This window comes from Canis lupus, chromosome 16 (genome assembly GCF_048164855.1).
Source record: "Canis lupus baileyi chromosome 16, mCanLup2.hap1, whole genome shotgun sequence".
NCBI lineage: Eukaryota > Metazoa > Chordata > Mammalia > Carnivora > Canidae > Canis > Canis lupus.
This window is the reverse complement of record NC_132853.1, coordinates 3,485,640-3,504,035: the sequence shown is the minus strand read 5'-3', so window position 1 is coordinate 3,504,035 and position 18,396 is coordinate 3,485,640. Positions and strand designations below refer to the sequence as shown.

General features: G+C 38.0%; 1 protein-coding gene across 13 annotated transcripts in view; it reads left to right on the top strand.

Moving 5' to 3' along the window:
• MAPKAP1 (MAPK associated protein 1) overlaps positions 1-18,396 on the top strand; it is a 259,089-nt gene that overhangs the window by 128,834 nt on the left and 111,859 nt on the right. For all 13 annotated transcript variants that reach the window (XR_012008291.1, XR_012008292.1, XM_072777941.1 and 10 more), the window contains one exon: positions 15,603-15,779. Coding sequence is in view for 11 of the 13 variants with exons in the window: in XM_072777941.1 (XP_072634042.1) it covers positions 15,603-15,779 (177 nt within the window). In the remaining 2 variants the exon portion in view is untranslated. The remainder of the gene's footprint in view (positions 1-15,602; positions 15,780-18,396) is intronic.

Sequence of the window (18,396 nt, the reverse complement as noted above, 5' to 3'; positions counted from 1 at the left end):
TCCCTCTGCCTGCAACTCACCCTGCTTGTGCTCTCTCTCTCTGCCAAATAAATAAATAAAATCTGAAAGAAAGAAAGAAGAGAAAAGAGAAGAGAAGCAAACTGAAGCAAAGAGAAACTCCCTGAGAAAGTGATACCAGAGATATTTGGCAAGTGGAGGTTCCTGACAGATGGAACCGCATGACAGTGACACTTCAGTGGGAGGAAACGTGTAGTGGTCAGGGAACTAATTAAGACCAGTGTGAAGAACTAATTACTGCAGTGTGGCTGGAATAAAAAGTTGGGAAGAGAAAATAGAGTGAGGTGAGACTGAGGTGGGCAGGGGCCACAATGGAGATTGAAAGAAGAAGACAGAGTCTCGAACTATTTAAAAGCTAAAATTCACAGGACTTAGGGATCAATTAGATATGAGAAGTGTGGGAGAGGAGAGGTACCAAAGGTGACGCCTTAGGTGTTTTGTTTTGTTTTGTTTTGTTTTGTTTGTTTTGGTGTGTGAAGAGGAGTGGGAGAGGCAGCCCAAGTTTTATCTTCTATTAATTTGAGATGCCTTTGCTGTATCTAAGAGAAGTTTTCAAAGAGTCATTTCTTAAAATTTATTTTTATTTTAATTCAGTATAGTTAACATATAGTATTATATTAGTTTCAGGTATACAACAAAGTGATTCAACAATTGCATACATTACTCAGTGTTCATTACAGTAAGTGTACTCTTACTCCTTAATCCTTTTTTTTTTTTTAAATTGTTAGATTTTAATTCATTTAGTTTTTCCATAATACGAATCCATCACATTTTCCTCTTAATAGGACCGTTTTATTTTTTTTTTATTTTTTTTTTTAACTATACTTTTATTTTATTTATTTATTTTTTTTTATTGGTGTTCAATTTACTAACATACAGAATAACACCCAGTGCCCGTCACCCATTCACTCCCACCCCCCGCCCTCCTCCCCTTCTACCACCCCTAGTTCGTTTCCCAGAGTTAGCAGTCTTTACGTTCTGTCTCCCTTTCTGATATTTCCCACACATTTCTTCTCCCTTCCCTTATATTCCCTTTCACTATTATTTATATTCCCCAAATGAATGAGAACATATAATGTTCGTCCTTCTCCGACTGACTTACTTCACTCAGCATAATACCCTCCAGTTCCATCCACGTTGAAGCAAATGGTGGGTATTTGTCATTTCTAATAGCTGAGTAATATTCCATTGTATACATAGACCACATCTTCTTTATCCATTCATCTTTCGTTGGACACCGAGGCTCCTTCCACAGTTTGGCTATCGTGGCCATTGCTGCTAGAAACATCGGGGTGCAGGTGTCCCGGCGTTTCATTGCATTTGTATCTTTGGGGTAAATCCCCAACAGTGCAATTGCTGGGTCGTAGGGCAGGTCTATTTTTAACTGTTTGAGGAACCTCCACACAGTTTTCCAGAGTGGCTGCACCAGTTCACAGTCCCACCAACAGTGTAAGAGGGTTCCCTTTTCTCCGCATCCTCTCCAACATTTGTTGTTTCCTGCCTTGTTAATTTTCCCCATTCTCACTGGTGTGAGGTGGTATCTCATTGTAGTTTTCATTTGTATTTCCCTGATGGCAAGTGATGCAGAGCATTTTCTCATATGCATGTTGGCCATGTCTATGTCTTCCTCTGTGAGATTTCTCTTCATGTCTTTTGCCCATTTCATGATTGGATTGTTTGTTTCTTTGGTGTTGAGTTTAATAAGTTCTTTATAGATCTTGGAAACTAGCCCTTTATCTGATATGTCATTTGCAAATATCTTCTCCCATTCTGTAGGTTGTCTTTTAGTTTTGTTGACTGTATCCTTTGCTGTGCAAAAGCTTCTTATCTTGATGAAGTCCCAATAGTTCATTTTTGCTTTTGTTTCTTTTGCCTTCGTGGATGTATCTTGCAAGAAGTTACTATGGCCGAGTTCAAAAAGGGTGTTGCCTGTGTTCTTCTCTAGGATTTTGATGGAATCTTGTCTCACATTTAGATCTTTCATCCATTTTGAGTTTATCTTTGTGTATGGTGAAAGAGAGTGGTCTAGTTTCATTCTTCTGCATGTGGATGTCCAATTTTCCCAGCACCATTTATTGAAGAGACTGTCTTTCTTCCAATGGATAGTCTTTCCTCCTTTATCGAATATTAGTTGCCCATAAAGTTCAGGGTCCACTTCTGGATTCTCTATTCTGTTCCACTGATCTATGTGTCTGTTTTTGTGCCAGTACCACACTGTCTTGATGACCACAGCTTTGTAGTACAACCTGAAATCTGGCATTGTGATGCCCCCAGATATGGTTTTCTTTTTTAAAATTCCCCTGGCTATTCGGGGTCTTTTCTGATTCCACACAAATCTTAAAATAATTTGTTCTAACTCTCTGAAGAAAGTCCATGGTATTTTGATAGGGATTGCATTAAACGTGTATATTGCCCTGGGTAACATTGACATTTTCACAATATTAATTCTGCCAATCCATGAGCATGGAATATTTTTCCATCTCTTTGTGTCTTCCTCAATTTCTTTCAGAAGTGTTCTATAGTTTTGAGGGTATAGATCCTTTACATCTTTGGTGAGGTTTATTCCTAGGTATCTTATGCTTTTGGGTGCAATTGTAAATGGGATTGACTCCTTAATTTCTCTTTCTTCAGTCTCATTGTTAGTGTATAGAAATGCCACTGACTTCTGGGCATTGATTTTGTATCCTGCCACGCTACCGAATTGCTGTATGAGTTCTAGCAATCTTGGGGTGGAGACTTTTGGGTTTTCTATGTAGAGTATCATGTCATCGGCGAAGAGGGAGAGTTTGACTTCTTCTTTGCCAATTTGAATGCCTTTAATGTCTTTTTGTTGTCTGATTGCTGAGGCTAGGACTTCCAGTACTATGTTGAACAGCAGTGGTGAGAGTGGACATCCCTGTCTTGTTCCTGATCTTAGGGGAAAGGCTCCCAGTGCTTCCCCATTGAGAATGATATTTGCTGTGGGCTTTTCATAGATGGCTTTTAAGATGTCGAGGAATGTTCCCTCTATCCCTACACTCTGAAGAGTTTTGATCAGGAATGGATGCTGTATTTTGTCAAATGCTTTCTCTGCATCCAATGAGAGGATCATATGGTTCTTGGTTTTTCTCTTGCTGATATGATGAACCACATTGATTGTTTTACGGGTGTTGAACCAGCCTTGTGTCCCAGGGATAAATCCTACTTGGTCATGGTGAATAATTTTCTTAATGTACTGTTGGATCCTATTGGCCAGTATCTTGTTGAGAATTTTTGCATCCATGTTCATCAGGGATATTGGTCTGTAATTCTCCTTTTTGGCGGGGTCTTTGTCTGGCTTTGGAATTAAGGTGATGCTGGCTTCATAGAACGAATTTGGAAGTACTCCATCTCTTTCTATCTTTCCAAACAGCTTTAGGAGAATAGGTATGGTTTCTTCTTTAAACGTTTGATAAAATTCCCCTGGGAAGCCATCTGGCCCTGGACTCTTGTGTCTTGGGAGGTTTTTGATGACTGCTTCAATTTCCTCCCTGGTTATTGGTCTGTTCAGGTTTTCTATTTCTTCCTGTTCCAGTTTTGGTAGTTTGTGGCTTTCCAGGAATGCGTCCATTTCTTCCAGATTGCCTAATTTATTGGCGTATAGCTGTTCATAATATGTTTTTAAAATCGTTTGTATTTCCTTGGTGTTGGTAGTGATCTCTCCTTTCTCATTCATGATTTTATTAATTTGAGTCTTCTCTCTCTTCTTTTTAATAAGGCTGGCTAATGGTTTATCTATCTTGTTAATTCTTTCAAAGAACCAACTCCTGGTTTTGTTGATCTGTTCCACAGTTCTTCTGGTCTCGATTTCGTTGAGTTCTGCTCGAATCTTTATTAACTCCCTTCTTCTCTTGGGTGTAGGATCTATTTGCTGTTTTTTCTCTAGCTCTTTTATGTGTAAGGTGAGCTTTTGTATTTGAGTTCTTTCCTGTTTTTGAATGGATGCTTGTATTGCGATGTATTTCCCCCTTAGGACTGCTTTTGCTGCATCCCAAAGATTTTGAACGGTTGTATCTTCATTCTCATTAGTTTCCATGAATCTTTTTAATTCTTCCTTAATTTCCTGGTTGACCCTTTTATCTTTTAGCAGGATGGTCCTTAACCTCCACGTGTTTGAGGTCCTTCCAAACTTCTTGTTGTGATTTAGTTCTAATTTCAAGGCATTATGGTCTGAGAATATGCAGGGGACAATCCCAATCTTTTGGTATCGGTTCAGACCCGATTTGTGACCCAATATGTGGTCTATTCTGGAGAAAGTTCCATGTGCGCTTGAGAAGAATGTGTATTCAGTTGAGTTTGGATGTAAAGTTCTGTAGATATCTGTGAAATCCATCTGGTCCAGTGTATCATTTAAAGCTCTCGTTTCTTTGGAGATGTTTTGCTTAGAAGACCTATCGAGTATAGAAAGAGCTAGATTGAAGTCACCAAGTATAAGTGTATTATTATCTAAGTATTTCTTCACTTTGGTTAATAATTGATTTATATATTTGGCAGCTCCCACATTCGGAGCATATATATTGAGGATTGTTAAGTCCTCTTGTTGAATAGATCCTTTAAGTATGATATAGTGTCCCTCTTCATCTCTCACTATAGTCTTTGGGGTAAATTTTAGTTTATCTGATATAAGGATGGCTACCCCTGCTTTCTTTTGAGGACCATTCGAATGGTAAATGGTTCTCCAACCTTTTATTTTCAGGCTGTAGGTGTCCTTCTGTCTAAAATGAGTCTCTTGTAGACAGCAAATAGATGGGTCCTGCTTTTTTATCCAGTCTGAAACCCTGCGCCTTTTGATGGGGTCATTAAGCCCGTTCACATTCAGAGTTACTATTGAGAGATATGAGTTTAGTGTCATCATGATATCTATTCAGTCTTTGTTTTTGTGGACTATTCCACTGAACTTCTTCTTAAAGGGGAATTTTAAGAGTCCCCCTTAAAATTTCTTGCAGAGCTGGTTTGGAGGTCACATATTCTTTTAGTTGCTGCCTGTCTTGGAAGCTCTTTATCTCTCCTTCCATTTTGAATGAGAGCCTTGCTGGATAAAGTATTCTTGGTTGCATGTTCTTCTCCTTTAGGACCCTGAATATATCCTGCCAGCCCTTTCTGGCCTGCCAGGTCTCTGTGGAGAGGTCTGCTGTTACCCTAATACTCCTCCCCATAAAAGTCAGGGATTTCTTGTCTCTTGCTGCTTTAAGGATCTTCTCCTTATCTTTGGAATTTGCAAGCTTCACAATTAAATGTCGAGGTGTTGAACGGTTTTTATTGATTTTAGGGGGGGATCTCTCTATTTCCTGGATCTGAATGCCTGTTTCCCTTCCCAGATTAGGAAAGTTTTCAGCTAGAATTTGTTCAAATACATATTCTGGCCCTCTGTCCCTTTCGGCGCCCTCGGGAACCCCAATTAAACGTAGGTTTTTCTTCCTCAGGCTGTCGTTTATTTCCCTCAGGCTGTCGTTTATTTCCCTCAGGCTGTCGTTTATTTCCCTACTCCTTAATCCTCTTCACCTAGTTTGCCCATCTCCCTACCCACCTCCTCTCTGGTAACCATCAGTTCTCTATAGTTAACAGTCTGGGTTTTTTTTGGTTTGTCTTTTTTTTCTTTGTTCATTTCTTTTGTTCCTTAAATTCCACATAATAAGTAAAATGATATGGTATTTGTCTTTCTCTGATTGGCTTATTTTGCTTAGCATAATACACAAACTCCATCCATGTTGTTGCGGATGGCAAGATTCTTTTTCCATGGCTATGGACACTTGGGCTACTTCCATAATTTGGAAGCTGCAACAAACATAAAGATTCGTATATCTTTTTGAATTAGTGTTTTCATATTCTTTAAGTACCCAGTAGTAGAATTATGGATCACATGGTAATTCTGTTTTCAATTTTTTGAGGAATCTCCATACTGTTTTCCACAGTGGCTGCACCACTTTGCATTCCCACCAACAGTGTATGAGGGGTTCCTTTTTCTCCACATCCTCACCAACACTTGTTTCTTGTGGTTTTTATTTTAGCCATTCTGACAGGTGTGAAGTGATATCTCATTGTGGTTTTGATTTGCATTTTCCTGATAATGGGTGCTTTTAAGCATCTTTTCATATGTCTGTGGCCATCTGGATGTCTCCTTTGGAGAAATGTCTGTTCATGTCTTCCAAATATTTTTTAAATTAAAAATTTTTAAGTTTATTTATTTTGAGTAATCTCTATACCCAACATGGGGCTTGAACTCACTACCTGGAGACCAAATAGTCATTTATACTTGCATGTTTGGAGTTTAGAACACAGAGCTATGAGCTAGAAATGTGAATTTAGGAGTTATCTGCATAGAGAGATTGATTGAAGTCTCCAGTATGCATGAGTGAAAAGAGATAAGGGCCTTAAAACTAGACATTGAAAAACTATGTAGATGATGGTGCTGAAATGGATTGTCCTCAAGAAGAAATAGGTTCAAGCTGTGGTAAATAGAGTGTGGTTTTGTATGTAATGAAACCTGAGATGACTTGAGAGATGTCCATGTGGTGATGAAGTCTTACAAGCAGTAGGATAGATATAAGTTTGGAGGCTGGACCATGTCTGTTTTGTTGTTTTGTTTTCCCCAGTCCATAACACAAGGCTTAGCACATAGCAAATGCTCAATACATAATTTGTGGAATGGATGAAAGAACGTAGGAACATTTAGATTCAAAGATCTGGACTGAAGTTCTCCACCCTTGCCTTTGTCAGGGAAGCCCTTCTCCAGGTGTCTGCTTAGACAAGCTGCTGACTAGAGATATACCATTATTCATTAAAAATCACTGAGTTAAATGGTCTCAACCTGACAAAATGTTTATTGAAGTGATAGGTGTAGATTTGGGGATACTGTTTACAAATTTCATTGAGCTGGACAGAAAGATGGCTCATTACCAATATTTCCCAAGTACCAGAGTCCCCATACTTACTAGGTAATGAATGGGTAGATATGTACATATTGGAGTGCCTGCTGTGTGTCATGACCCATGCTAAGCATTTTTTTAAAGATTTTATTTATTTATTCATGAGAGACACACAGAGAGAGGCAGAGACATAGGCAAAGGGAGAAGCAGGCTCCCTGTGAAGAGCCTGATGTGGGACTCGAACCCAGGACCCCAGGATCACACCCTGAGCCGAAGGCAGACAGTCCACCACTGAGCCAACCAGGCGTCTCCCCATTCTAAGCATTTTATGTATATTATCTCATTCCTTATAATACCTCTATAACTCATAGATAACAATGGAAAAATTAAGAATCAGAACTTAAGTTACTGCCCAAGATGATATATATTAATAAGTAGCAGAATCAGGATTTGAACCCAGGTTTCACTGCATTTCCCTTGCTCTTGACTACCATGCTATACAAAGAAATGAATTACTTTTCCTGGCGATAGCACCCAGAGACATTATAGCTATTTGAGATTTTCCTCCTTCCTTCCCTCCCTCCATCCATCTTTTTATTATGATCATTCATTAGATAAGCATTTACATGTTGTCTGTACCATCCCAGGCACAATGCTAGGGCACTAGGGATGTAATCAGTTATAAAATAAAGTTTATGGCTTCAAGATTCAGGCTGGTGGGTAAAACAGACACTGAAATACACAAGTTTAGTTCTGTTGTCATTGAGACTTGCTACAGTAATAGACATATAGAATGCTGCAAGGACATTGAAAAGGATTTTTTTGGGGGGGGGATTTTTCTAATTCTACCGGAAGATGGAGTGTTGGGTTGAGTAGGAGTGGGAGGAATGGCAGAGAAGTCTTCCCAGTAGAATGGATACTTGAGCTAAATCTCAAGAGAAGACCAGACAGCCTAAGGAATATGGAACCTCTGGGCTGAAAGGCCTGCATGAATAGTAACAGGAGGTAGCAAATGACATGATTAGGATACTGCAGGCAGCTGGTATGAATGGATCCTAAGCTGTATGTTCTGGAATGACAGAAGACTGAGTTGAAAAACAGGGCAAATATAATGGAAGCCTTTATAGGAGCCAGGTATTTTTTTTTTTAAGATTTTATTTATTTATTCATGAGAGAGAGAGAGAGAGAGAGAGGCAGAGACACAGGCAGAGGGAGAAGCAGGCCCCATGCACCGGGAGCCCGATGTGGGATTTGATCCCGGGACTCCAGGATCATGCCCCGGGCCAAAGGCAGGCGCTAAACCGCTGCGCCACCCAGGGATCCCGAGCCAGGTATTTTTAACGGGCTTTTTTTTTTTATTTTAAAGGTTGCAAAAGGTTTTAAGTAGGGGAATGACAGTATCATATTGTGTTTCAGAAATTTCCCATTGAATATTTTCAGGGTCAGTTTGTGATAGAGTTAACAAATTTCTGAAACTTAAAATTTTGCTAAGTGAATTTGTTTTAAAAATATTTTAATTCAGAATGATATGAAAGAGGACATCTCAGAAATGCCAGAATGATAGAATTAGCAACAAGGATATTAACAATAGCTACTATAAACATGCTTCATATATTTGAGAAGTTAGAGAGAAATATGAATATGATGAAGAACGAAGTAGAGGATATTTTTTAAAACCCAAATGGAACTTCTAGAGATGAAAAGTATAGTAGCTGAAATGAAAACTATACTACATGAGTTTAAGAGCAGATTAGACACTGTAAAAGAAAACATCAATAAACTTGAAGACATAGCAATAGGAGCTATCCAAAAAGGAGCTCAAAATAATATGAAGGTCATGCATCTATTTGGAAATTAGTGAGCATTTTCTCTTTAGAACTTCCTTACCAGAAAATTTGGACTTAACTATTCCTGCATGATGTGACTGTAGCTGTGGCTGGACAAACCATATAAGATTACTTACCAATTTTTACTCTATGGGATTTTTATTTTGGAGAAGAGGAAATCTTGACAGTCTTAAAAGTCTTTTCTCTGATTTAAAGAAATGAACTTCTGAACTGCAATCCTCAAGGGCCTTTCTCTTGATAATATCTGACACACTCTTTATATTGATTATGTCATCAAAATAAATAGCAAAGCCCAAGTAATAAGAATTCTGCAGTTCTGGACCCTGCATAATCATGTGCTCTTTTTATTTTTCATTAAAGAAAAGCATTCATCTGTATGTTAATTTTATTTAAGTACATTTTGAGTGTTTTGAAGATAAAGTGAAATTTTAGAAGTATGTAAATTGAACATGTCAGATCATATTTGGGAGAAATCTAGGATGTTTCCTAGAATGATCCTGAATTTTCATATTCAAATTAAATACCATGTGGGACGCCTGGGTGGCTCAGAGGTTGAGCATCTGCCTTTGGCTCAGGGTGTGATCCCGGGATTGAGTCCCACATAGGGCTCCTTATGTGGAGCCTGCTTCTCCCTCTGCCTGTGTCTCTGCCTCTCTCTCTCTCTCTCTCTCTCATGAATAAACAAATAAAATCTTAAAAACCAAAACAAATTAAATACCTTGTATATATGGACTACAGGTTTCTGTCTCTTCATGAAAGCCAGACTGGCCTTTGAACAAAAATTGAATATTGATCAACAATTCAGTGAAATAAATTTATTTGACTTATTTGATGAAACATGAATAAGTGAAATTCAGTTAATTGTACCCATTAACACTTTGGGGAGATATAGATATATGTGTTACATGTGTTTATTTATTTATACATACACTTATTTATTTATATAAATAAAAAATCTCCAGAGATACTTTAATGAGTATGTTTAGTGACTCTATGTGTGTCTTTGTGTGTAATCTCTATCCGTCCTTCAGAAGAATCTCTTTTTGGACAGCGGGGTCCATTTTGTATCCATTTGTTGTTCTAACTTCCAATCTTCTCCCAAATGTAATTGTCTGTGGAAGGGACGTCTTTTTCCATATCTACCCAATTCTAAAATTAAACCTCTTTTTGTGGATCCTATTATCCTATACCTATTTCTATTAGTCTTTTTTCTTTTAGGAGCAACTCTTTTTTAAGAAAAAATATTTTAAAGATTTTATTTATTTATTCATGAGAGACACAGAAAGTGAGAGAGGCAGAGACTTAGGACAAGGCAGAAGCAGGCTCCACACAGGGAGCCCAATACGGGACTTGATCCCTGGACTCCAGGCAGGCGCTAAACTGCTTAGCCACTCTGGGATCCCCTTTTTTAAAAAATTTTAATTCCAATATAATTAATATTCAATGTTTTATTAAACCAAAGAAAATGAAAACATTACTTTGGGGAGATCTATGCACCCCTGTTTTTATTGCAACATTATTTACAGTAACCAAGATACAGAAACAACCCAAGTGTCCTTCAATAGATAAATGGGTAAAGAAGATATGATATGTATGTGTTTGTGTATACAGAAACAATGGAAAATTACTTAGCCATAAAGAAAAAGGAAATCTCACCAGTTGCAACAACATAGATAGATCTAGAGGATATAACTAAGTGAAATAAGTCAGAGAAAGACAAATACCATATGATCTGACTCATATGTGGAATTTAAGAAATGAAACAATTGAACAAAGACTCTTAAATATAGAGAACAAGCTGGCAGTTGTTTATTAGTCTTTTATCATTCCTCATTCTCTCTGATAGTGACTCGCAAACAAGACTTTAGTGTTCCCTATCTCATACTGTCTACCATACTTCTGTTAGATAATTCTGCTTCTGTGCAATGAGAAGCTTAAGAGTGGTAGAAGAGGGGCACCTGGGTGGCTCAGCAGTTGGGCATCTGCCTTTAGCTTAGGCGTGATCCCAGAGTCCTGGGATCAGGTACCGTATCGGGCCCCCTGCATGGAACCTGCTTCTCCCTCTGCCTGTGTCTGCCTCTCTCTCTGTGTATCTCTCATGAATAAATAAATAAAATCTTAAAAAAAACAAAGAGTGATAGAAGAAATTTTGACAAAATTAGAATCCTTCATGACAGATACTGTGCAATTAACTAAGTCATTTAATCCTTACAAGATCCTTATGCAGCAGATATATATATATGGTTATTTTCTCCATAATTCCAGGACTTAATAGAGAAAGTGACCACTACAGAATCAGGGGGTGTGGATGAGGCAGGCAGTGCTGAGAGTTCCAAGACAGGTGATTCTACAGTGGGGTGAGAGATTTCCCCACCTTCTTTGTACTGTTCTGTATTTCTAAATTGTTCCGTGTTTCTAATAAGCCTGCGTTACCCTTATCAAAAAATAAGTTAAATATCTTATAAAGGAAAAAAGGAAAATGAAAGTTACACCTAGTTGTTATGGTACATCTGGAAAGTACAGGGGAAAAGTGCTCATTGCTTAAATGTAAACACAATTTTTGTAGACTTTGCTCTAGTCTTTTTATATGCGTGTAAACATTTTTACACAGTCATAATTATTTCTCATAAAAAATGAGGTGTGGGCACCTGGGTGGTTCAGTCAGTTAAGCGTCCAACTCTCATTTCAGCTCAGATCGTGATCTCAGGGTTGTTAAGATCAAGCCCCTTTGTTGGGCTCTGCATTAGGCATGTAGCCTGCTTAACATTCTCTCTCTTTCCCTCTCCCTCTTTCCTCCTCACCCCTTAAAAAAAGAAAGAAAAGGGATCCCTGGGTGGTGCAGCGGTTTAGTGCCTGCCTTTGGCCCAGGGCGCGATCCTGGAGACCCGGGATCGAATCCCATGTCGGGCTCCCGGTGTATGGAGCCTGCTTCTCCCTCTGCCTATGTCTCTGCCTCTCTCTCTCTCTCTCTGTGTGACTATCATAAATAAATAAAAATTAAAAAAAAAAAGAAAGAAAAAAAGTGAGGTGCCAGTACTCTCCTATCATGATGAACTGTAAAAATGCTTCTTTCATCCTCACCTCTATCTGGGCCTTCTCCTCTTGTGTTGAATTGCAATCTCTGACGTATGTGCACTGCCTAGAAAGCCCCATTTGGTTAACAGATATCAATGTGACAAGCAAGAAAAAGAAAAAGAAAAGCTTATTACTTCTCCTCTTCTAGTTAGCACATACATCATTAATGTGTATGCTATGTTTTTTTATGTTTCTTTCGTGGGTAGAATGATTCAATCTACACATTCATATATTCATTCAACAAATATTTGTTAAGTACCTTCTAGGTGCCAGCCATTTTACTCTTCAGTGAGGATGCAGAGACAATAGAAGAATCCTTGCTTTTTAGGAGAACATAGAACCATAAATTTATAAAAATGTGATAAATATTGTGGAAATATTAATCAAGTTCTGAAAGACCGCAGAGGAGAATCGCTTGGATTCTCTCTTTTAGAGATCCAAATGATTCTCCTAGAGAAGTTGGAAAACTTTTTATAAATAAGAAAATAAAGATGCTCAGAGAGATTTAGTCACACAGCTGGTTAGAGGTTGAATTAGCATTAAAACCAGATCTGACTGCAAAACTGCTCTTTCTTCTACCAAACTAGGCCACAAGGAGGAGGCACCCCTGTTTTCATGGTTTTATAAGTTCCAGATGTCTATATGTAGGGGATTCTTGAGTCATAGACCACAGCTTCTCCCTTTCTCTCCCTATATTTCAAAATGCCACCAATTTCTGAGTTGATCAAAGAGTAATGGAATGGAAGTAAGGAGACCTGAGTTCTTCTAGAACCAGCTTTGCCACTGTTTTAACTGGGTCATTGTGGGCATCTTATTCCTCATTACTAGGCATCTCTTCTCTATCTGTAAAAGTGAAGAGGTTGAAATAAATCTTTCTAAGCTTTTACTTTTTTGTAAGTAATATGTCATGATTTCCTCCTTCTTTTCAAAGTATGTGGCATTTCCATAGGAGCAGGGCTTCCTGAGAGTGTTGGCAAGTTTATACACACCATGGACTTGGCAGAGGGATAGGTGGGGGCAATGGCTGAGGGCTCTTAACTGCCTGGGTTTGAATCTCAGGTCTGTCACTTCCATGCTATTTAATCTTGAGCAAACCACTTAATTTTGTTGAGCCTCACTTTTCTAATTTGTAAAATAGAAATAATAATAAATAACTCAGAGAATTGGTGTGAAGATTCATTGAGCTTATGTATACCTATCTACTACTACTTTGCATGGTGTCTGGCACATAGCACTCAATGTGGCTGATGATACTAATGACTATTGGTACTAGTACTAATTTGGATTCCTGAAGAGCTTTTAGAAGTTAAAATACCATAGTGGCTACTTTTATTAATGATTCCTTTATAAAGACAGAAAGGAACCAATATGTTCATGCATAGAATATGGAGTTTTAGCATTTTCCCCTCCGATATTCAATTAAGGGATCAGAAGCGTTGGAGTATTGCTTGCTGCTAAATTTTACTAATGACCTAGAGAAGACCTCCGTTAGTCTCTCTAATAAAGGGTGAATCATTCATTCCTTTCTTTGCTGTGTTCTCAGTGCTGAGAGCAGGCTACAGCACAGGGTAAGCACTTTGCAAATGTTTTTTGAATGAATAAATGATTCCACACTTTGTTTTTAAAACCCAAGGAGAATAGTAGCACTTGGCAGTGAATCTTTTGGCCTTTGGGTCTTAGCCTGTGACATTTGTCGAGTTTGTTTTGAAGGGGATTTGGGGGCATCCCATGACAATCAAAGCAGAATTCTTCTGATACCAATGTTTGGCTTTCTGCTTTGATCAATAGGCTTATTATTTGCCCTTGAAATCTCTATGGTGCTGGGGAATCACAGACATTCCTCAGGATGATTTACACGGCAATAAATAATCTGTCCGTTGCTTGCTTCATCAGTGTCTGTCCTGTTCATAAAACCCTGGAGGCACAGTGGCCCCAAGGCTGGAGCACTGCTGACATGTTAACTCCAGAACATGTCGCTTAGCTTCATTGTTGTTTTGTTGCACTAATATGCATCCACAATGGGTCTTTAAGGATTGATGTAACTGTAGAAGTTATTTTCCATCTGACTTTATTATAGGTACCATAATTATTTTTTTTTACCTCTGTTATATGGTAGGGTTTGCATCTATCATCTTCTCTAATCTTCACAACTACTTCTGAGTTAGGTGATGTACTCTTTTTATAGAAGTGGAAACTCAAACTCAAGGTGAAGCTTATTTTCTGATATCACAAGGCCCATGAGTGCTGGAGCTTAGATATTTAACTCAGATCTTTCTGGACACAAAGCTCTTAGCTGCCATACCATGACATTCTTTTTATCTAAAGAACTTTCTTCTGCTGCTATATAAGTGTTTGGTGTTTAAGTTAGCAACCTCTTGCAAAGATCCATAAGTTTCCCATATTATTCAGAGATGAATTTTAAATTTCTTAACAGTGTTGCAAATACATGAAATTTATAGTGACAAACATGGCCAGATTACTTTCTTGTTATCCATCCATTTAGCAAATTTACAGTTCCCATTAATTTTAATCTGTCCTTATTACCAGTTTTATATAATAAATATCTCTTAGTCATGACAGACTGAGTATAGATCACCTGAAGTAGGCTCTCTCTCAATAAGCAGAGTTGCAGCTAAAGATTTGTGAATTAATTGGGAAAATTGCAAATCAGGTAGTCAGTGAAATAATTCATTGTCACATCCAATCAATAAACTTTGTAAATCAACTCATTTAATTCAAAAAATGATCTATATAGATCAAGCAACCAATTAAACAATTAGCATACACTTTGTAATTAATTAATTTAAGCATCAATCATATAATTAAAACTCCAAATTTAAGCTGCACAATTTAGAACCCTACTGCCTTGTGAACTATTAGGTTCATGTCTCTAAATGCTAGCAGATTAGCATTTCACAATTCAGCTTTGGAGCAGGGTATCTTAAAGTGTTCTTAATTGACTTTTAAGTTTCTAATTGTCTTTATGATGGTATAGTTTCTCCACTTCTTCTCAGCAAATCGGTTTTTAACTTCCCCCAAAGAAACGGAAGGAAGTGTGTGTTGGCTCTAAAATGGGCAAAGGCTGGAATCTGGGAGTACAAAGTGGATATTTTAGGGATGTGAGGAATGTCCAGAAGTAGTTGAAGGGCCAGTTATTTTGCATCAGGATAAATAAGGCATTTGCTTTTATTCTGTTAAGTATCCTTGGTGTTTGCAATCAGATGTTGCCATATGAATCTGATACTCTTCACAGAAAGGAGTATAGATTGTCTTTGTTACCTTGAGTACTTCTGACCTGGAACAGGTATTTTCTTAATCCTGACCATAAGTCCAAGGCCTCTGATTCCTTTCCCACAGCAATGGTTTTGTTTGTGTCTCTTTTATGGTATTTATTTTATTTATACTTATATTTAGCTAGCATAGTACTCACTTTTTCCCCCTGCTATATTGTAAGCTTCCTTGAGGGCTGATACTAAATATCATCTTTGACTTAAGGGGTTGAGTTCTGCATCTTATTTATGACAGGTACTCTGTAAATGTTTGTTGAAAGAATAGAGCACTGGAAAGGCCCTCGTTTCATATTGCTTTTCTCCCCTTTTTTACTGCCATGTTTTTTCTTTATCAAATGAAATAGGATTTGGGGGAATCTAACTATATCACCAGGCTTTTGGGTAAAAGAACAGCAATGTCCCAGTTTGCTTGCTGGATACCATAGCCTCTGGTCTCCTTGTCCCTCCTTCATCTTGGTATTCACTCACCTTTTTGGTTTTCCTTTCAGTGACAATGTCAGTGCCTACTGCCTGCATATTGCTGAGGATGATGGGGAGGTTGACACAGACTTTCCCCCACTGGATTCCAACGAGCCCATTCATAAGTTTGGCTTCAGTACTTTGGCCCTGGTTGAAAAGTATTCATCTCCTGGTCTGACATCCAAAGAGTCACTCTTTGTTCGAATGTAAGTATTGGCGTTCTTACTGATCTCAGTATCTCACCTCTGCCTTCTAGAATTTTGGACTTGTTTTTGGTTTTGTTCATCATATGAATGATATTGGGTATCTAGATGTCCATTTGTAGTGACTACTTCCAAGGAGATGTTGGGGACAGCATTTGCATTGTATTTCATGCTTCTGCACCTAGATTAAATGGAAACTGCTTTGCAATAGCAAATTGCATGAGGTAAGTCTTTGAACATAGTATCTGTGAACCAGGCCTCTGGACATATGAATGGGGTACTTTGGAGCTGGTGAAGTAAAAATTTTGGGTTTCCTTCTTTCTTTTCATGGACTCCAAGCTATGTGAAAATGTGTATTGCAGCTACTTTTGTGACTTATTTCTTTTCCCCTCCAACTTTATTCAAATTAAATATGACTTTTCCTCTTAGTTGCCTTCCTTTAGACTGATAAGGAATAAATTTTCCTGTGCCTTTGGCAGTCTGGTAAAGCCTATAAAAGCCCTTTCTAGAAAATGTGTTTGTAAATGCAGAAAATAAATTCCACGAGAATATGAAAGAATTATATTTAAATACTTCTGAAATTACTAAATGAGTTTGGATATAGTAATATGTATAGCTTTATTAATACATTTATTTTTTTAAATTTTATTTATTTATGAGAGACAGAGAGAGAGAGAGAGAGAGAGAGAGAGAGAGGGGGGCAGGCAGAGACACAGACAGAGGGAGAAGCAGGCTCCATGCAGGGAGCCTGATGCGGGACTCAATCCCGGGACTCCAGGATCACGCCCCGGGCTGAACGCAGGCGCTAAACCACTGAGCCACCCAGGGATCCCCTATCAATACATTTAATACCAAGATCCAGCAGCAGGCCTAACTCCTGAAGTCTCTTGCTTCAAAGTAGTGATGAGTATAAATGATATCTGAGAAATTTGCAACAACTGAGGTGTGCTGTGACATGCGTTTTTTTTCTGTTCATGACAGTCACCAGTACTGCTAATACTACTGTGATTTGTTGACTACATCAGTAATTCAAGGAAATGTTAAATATCAGTTAGAAGTTAATGAAAATAAAAATATAATTTTTGTTTATTTAAGTCTCTAGAGCGAGTTTTACCCAGAGGTCCTGGTTGTTAAAGGAAAGCCTGTAGCATTTTCTAAAGCACAGCTTAAGTTCAACTAACTGTAACTGAGACTGTCCTCCTAGCCCTCTCTTGGGAACAATAGTGATCCTTTTGGCACCCCCTGCTGTTAGTAACCAGCAAATTCACAGTGTATCCTGTGGATACACAGGAGGGATTGCTTTAGAGGACTTTGTCTCTTCAAAACATACTGACTTTGTTTCACATTTTTACTAAAAATAGGATTGTGTTACCTATGATATAGGAACAAAGAAAGAATACCTGGGTACTGGGGGGAAAGGGTGGCTGGCAGGAGGGGATGACTTCCAAGTATTTGTACTTAGGGTTTTACCCTAGTTATGAAGTCTTGTTTGGTGTATGTAACAGTAAATATTTTCCATCTTTTTATGTTTTGGAGGTGCTAAAACAACACTGAAGAATACTGAAAGTAATTTAAAAGTTATCCAATGATTCCTCCATCCTAATATAAGTACTCTCGTTTTCCTATCATCATTTCCACATATATATATTACAGTTTCAAGTCTAGTATAAATATTGTATTATTTTTACTTAAAATTACAAATATTTGGGATCCCTGGGTGGCGCAGCGGTTTAGCGCCTGCCTTTGGCCCGGGGCGTGATCCTGGAGACCCGGGATCGAATCCCACGTCGGGCTCCCGGTGCATGGAGCCTGCTTCTCCCTCTGCCTGTGTCTCTGCCTCTCTCTCTCTCACTGTGTGCCTATCATAAAAAATTAAAAAATAAATTTAAAAAAAAAAATAAAAAAATAAAAAAAAAATAAAATTACAAATATTTGGTATCTGTTCGTAGTTCCTATGATGTACATTTATTATGTGCCAAGAATCCAGTCCGAGAGAACCCCTGTGCTCATGGAGCTTACTGTCTAGGAGGGAGACAATTATCAAATCATTAAAATGTAATGAGCAGTACACTGGAAAAGGTGGTGGTACAAGCTGAAGTAGGAGCCTACCAATGGGATGTTTAGATTGTTTCCTTCCTTTGGTTTTAATAAGTGATTCTGTAGAAAAAGTCCTTATCTATATCCTTTTTATTTCTGCTGAATAACTTCCTTTGGACAATTTCCTATGAGTAGGATTATTGGTCAGAGTAGAAACATTATTAGAATTTTCTTTATATTGACAGGTAGACTTCTGAAAGATGTTCCAATTTACAGTGCTACCATTAGAATTCATAAAAGTATCTTTTCAAAGTCTAACCATCAAAAAGTATCATTAGAACTTTATTTCTTTTTACCTTAAAAGATGTATACAGGGATACTTCAGTAGTTTCCACTTGCATTTTTGTTGTTTATTTATAAATGACTGGAAGAGTTGTTCTCATTAGTGCATAATTTTTACTACATAAATATTAACATATGACCATCACATTTTTTTGAACAAGTCCTTTTAAAAACCTGAGTTTTTAAATCAGTGATTTTCCATAGAGGGGGCTTGGGGGTAGGCAGGACATACCTTCCTGGA